Source organism: Sinocyclocheilus anshuiensis, unplaced genomic scaffold (assembly GCF_001515605.1).
Source record: "Sinocyclocheilus anshuiensis isolate Anshui unplaced genomic scaffold, SAMN03320099.WGS_v1.1 scaffold7587, whole genome shotgun sequence".
In the NCBI taxonomy this organism is placed as follows: domain Eukaryota; kingdom Metazoa; phylum Chordata; class Actinopteri; order Cypriniformes; family Cyprinidae; genus Sinocyclocheilus; species Sinocyclocheilus anshuiensis.
This window is the reverse complement of record NW_015542957.1, coordinates 5,211-7,168: the sequence shown is the minus strand read 5'-3', so window position 1 is coordinate 7,168 and position 1,958 is coordinate 5,211. Positions and strand designations below refer to the sequence as shown.

Genomic DNA, 1,958 nt, shown 5'->3' with positions numbered 1-1,958 from the left:
AGATTTTTATGATTTGGTGAGTTTGATCTCTTTAAATATGGTTGTTTTATAACATGTTATAAAGACCCAGAGAAGCATCTTTTAAGTCTTTGTTTTGGATCTTTGTATGTCTTCTTTTCTGTTATGACTTTTTTATGTTGAGAATGACAATCCATGTATACTGCTTTTTGCTGATTATTAGAGTGTTCCCTGTTGTAACTAGCAGATATGAAGGTTGGTCATGTAGATGCAATACTGCGAATCAGGTTTTTGTACAGTGTTCTTGTGTTTTCTGTCACTGTGGGCGCCAGAGCACAGTAGTACAGAGCAGAGTTTGATATAGATGCAGAGGAGATCTCCAGATCCACAAGGTTTTCTTTGTCTTTGGTGACTTTGGCAGTGAATCTGGAATCTACATTAGACTCCTCAGCTTGTTTTGATCTGTCTGAGATGAGCACAATGAACTCAGGAGCTGATCCGGGATACTGACGGTACCAGTGAAGATAGTATGCAGATGAATAATTGCAGGATAATATAACACTTGAACCCTCGTCAGAAAACACCTCTGTTTTGGTTGGTTTAATTTCATTTCCATATGTTGTATCTGCAAAAGTATGGGGAATCTTTCATGAACTGGTATTAATATTGAATCTGTAGGTAATTTTGAATATTTCGTTTCAAAACACAAAACACTTCAATACTTACATGCAAAGGCAGAAATTAGAATGACAGAATGAAGCATCATTGTGTGTGATTCTTTTTCTCTCTCTACAGACTTGAAGTTAAAGATCACATCAGGTATCAGTGCTTTAAACCCCACCTCTTCCAGAGAGCTCTTTGAGGGAGAAGATCAGATCTGTTTCAAACACCACTGGGTCATTTGATTACTGTTCATATCCAATTTTACCACCTTGTGATTACTTACTAACTCTGTCATATAAATCCTCAGAACACAACTAATAGAATGATCTATATTATTCCTCATACTTGGGTTGTTATAATACTAAAGCTCTCAATAATTTGATGACATTCACTATGCACAGCACTATGTAATTTATGTTTAAAAGTTTTATTTTATTTTATTTGCATGTTATTGTTTTGGGACAGAAGTAAATAGCATGTGGATTTGCACTTCATCATATAATTAAACACTTCCTCTGTTTTTGTATGAGTGCTGAGTGTGTTTCAGTCACTGTGGGCCTCAGAGCACAGTAGTACACAGCAGAGTCAGACACACACAGATTCTTGATTGTCAGTGGAACTGAATCTGATGACACCTCAGAGTGAAATCTCTCCTGGAACTGAGCATCATTATCTTCACCTCCATATTTGTTTCTCCTCAGCATGTATTTAGGAAAGTCATTTTCTTTCTGAATGTACCAGAAAAGTTCTGGTTGTGGTGATGTTGTTTTATATTTGCATTGTAATGTTACTGATCTTGCTTCAAATTCAGCGATGTGTTGATCTGGCTGATCAACGAGCTCTTCTCCATGACACTCTGTAAAGACAAAAAAATTAATAAAACAATAAATAACTTTTAATAAGGTTATAAAACTGTTTGAAGTAATCATGAAAATACATAGTCCCCCACTTACCATGATAAACTGATGCAAAAATGAACAACTTCAGCAACATAGGAGTTATCATTTTTACATGTGACTGAAACAAGAGAAAAACTAAATCATTAATTCAATCATTTGTTTCAGTAAGAAATAGGATGGTTCATGAAGAGGAGAGGTTCAACAGATGAGGGGAATGAAGAAAAAAAAAGATTTTAAGTGGGTTGTGTATACTGCCCTCTTCAGGATATTATTGCAAAAAGATTTTAGTGAGTACGTTTTGTATTTATTATTCAGTAGCATATGACAGAGCAATATTTAACACCGTGTTTCCAATGTCAGCATTCAGTCATTGATAATCTTCAGTTATTAAGTGGTCAAAAAGTGGTTAATAAGCAATAAATGAATTATAACTACTGC

The 1,958-nt window shown here is 34.9% G+C and overlaps 1 gene segment (V, D, J or C); it reads right to left on the bottom strand.

Annotated features, from left to right (window-relative positions):
- Positions 1 to 218: 218 nt before the first annotated feature.
- LOC107694707 (T-cell receptor alpha chain V region HPB-MLT-like) lies at positions 219 to 1,614 on the bottom strand. The segment is given in 3 exon segments: positions 219 to 464; positions 1,173 to 1,477; positions 1,575 to 1,614. Coding segments are annotated over 3 exon segments (591 nt in total).
- Positions 1,615 to 1,958: the final 344 nt, after the last annotated feature.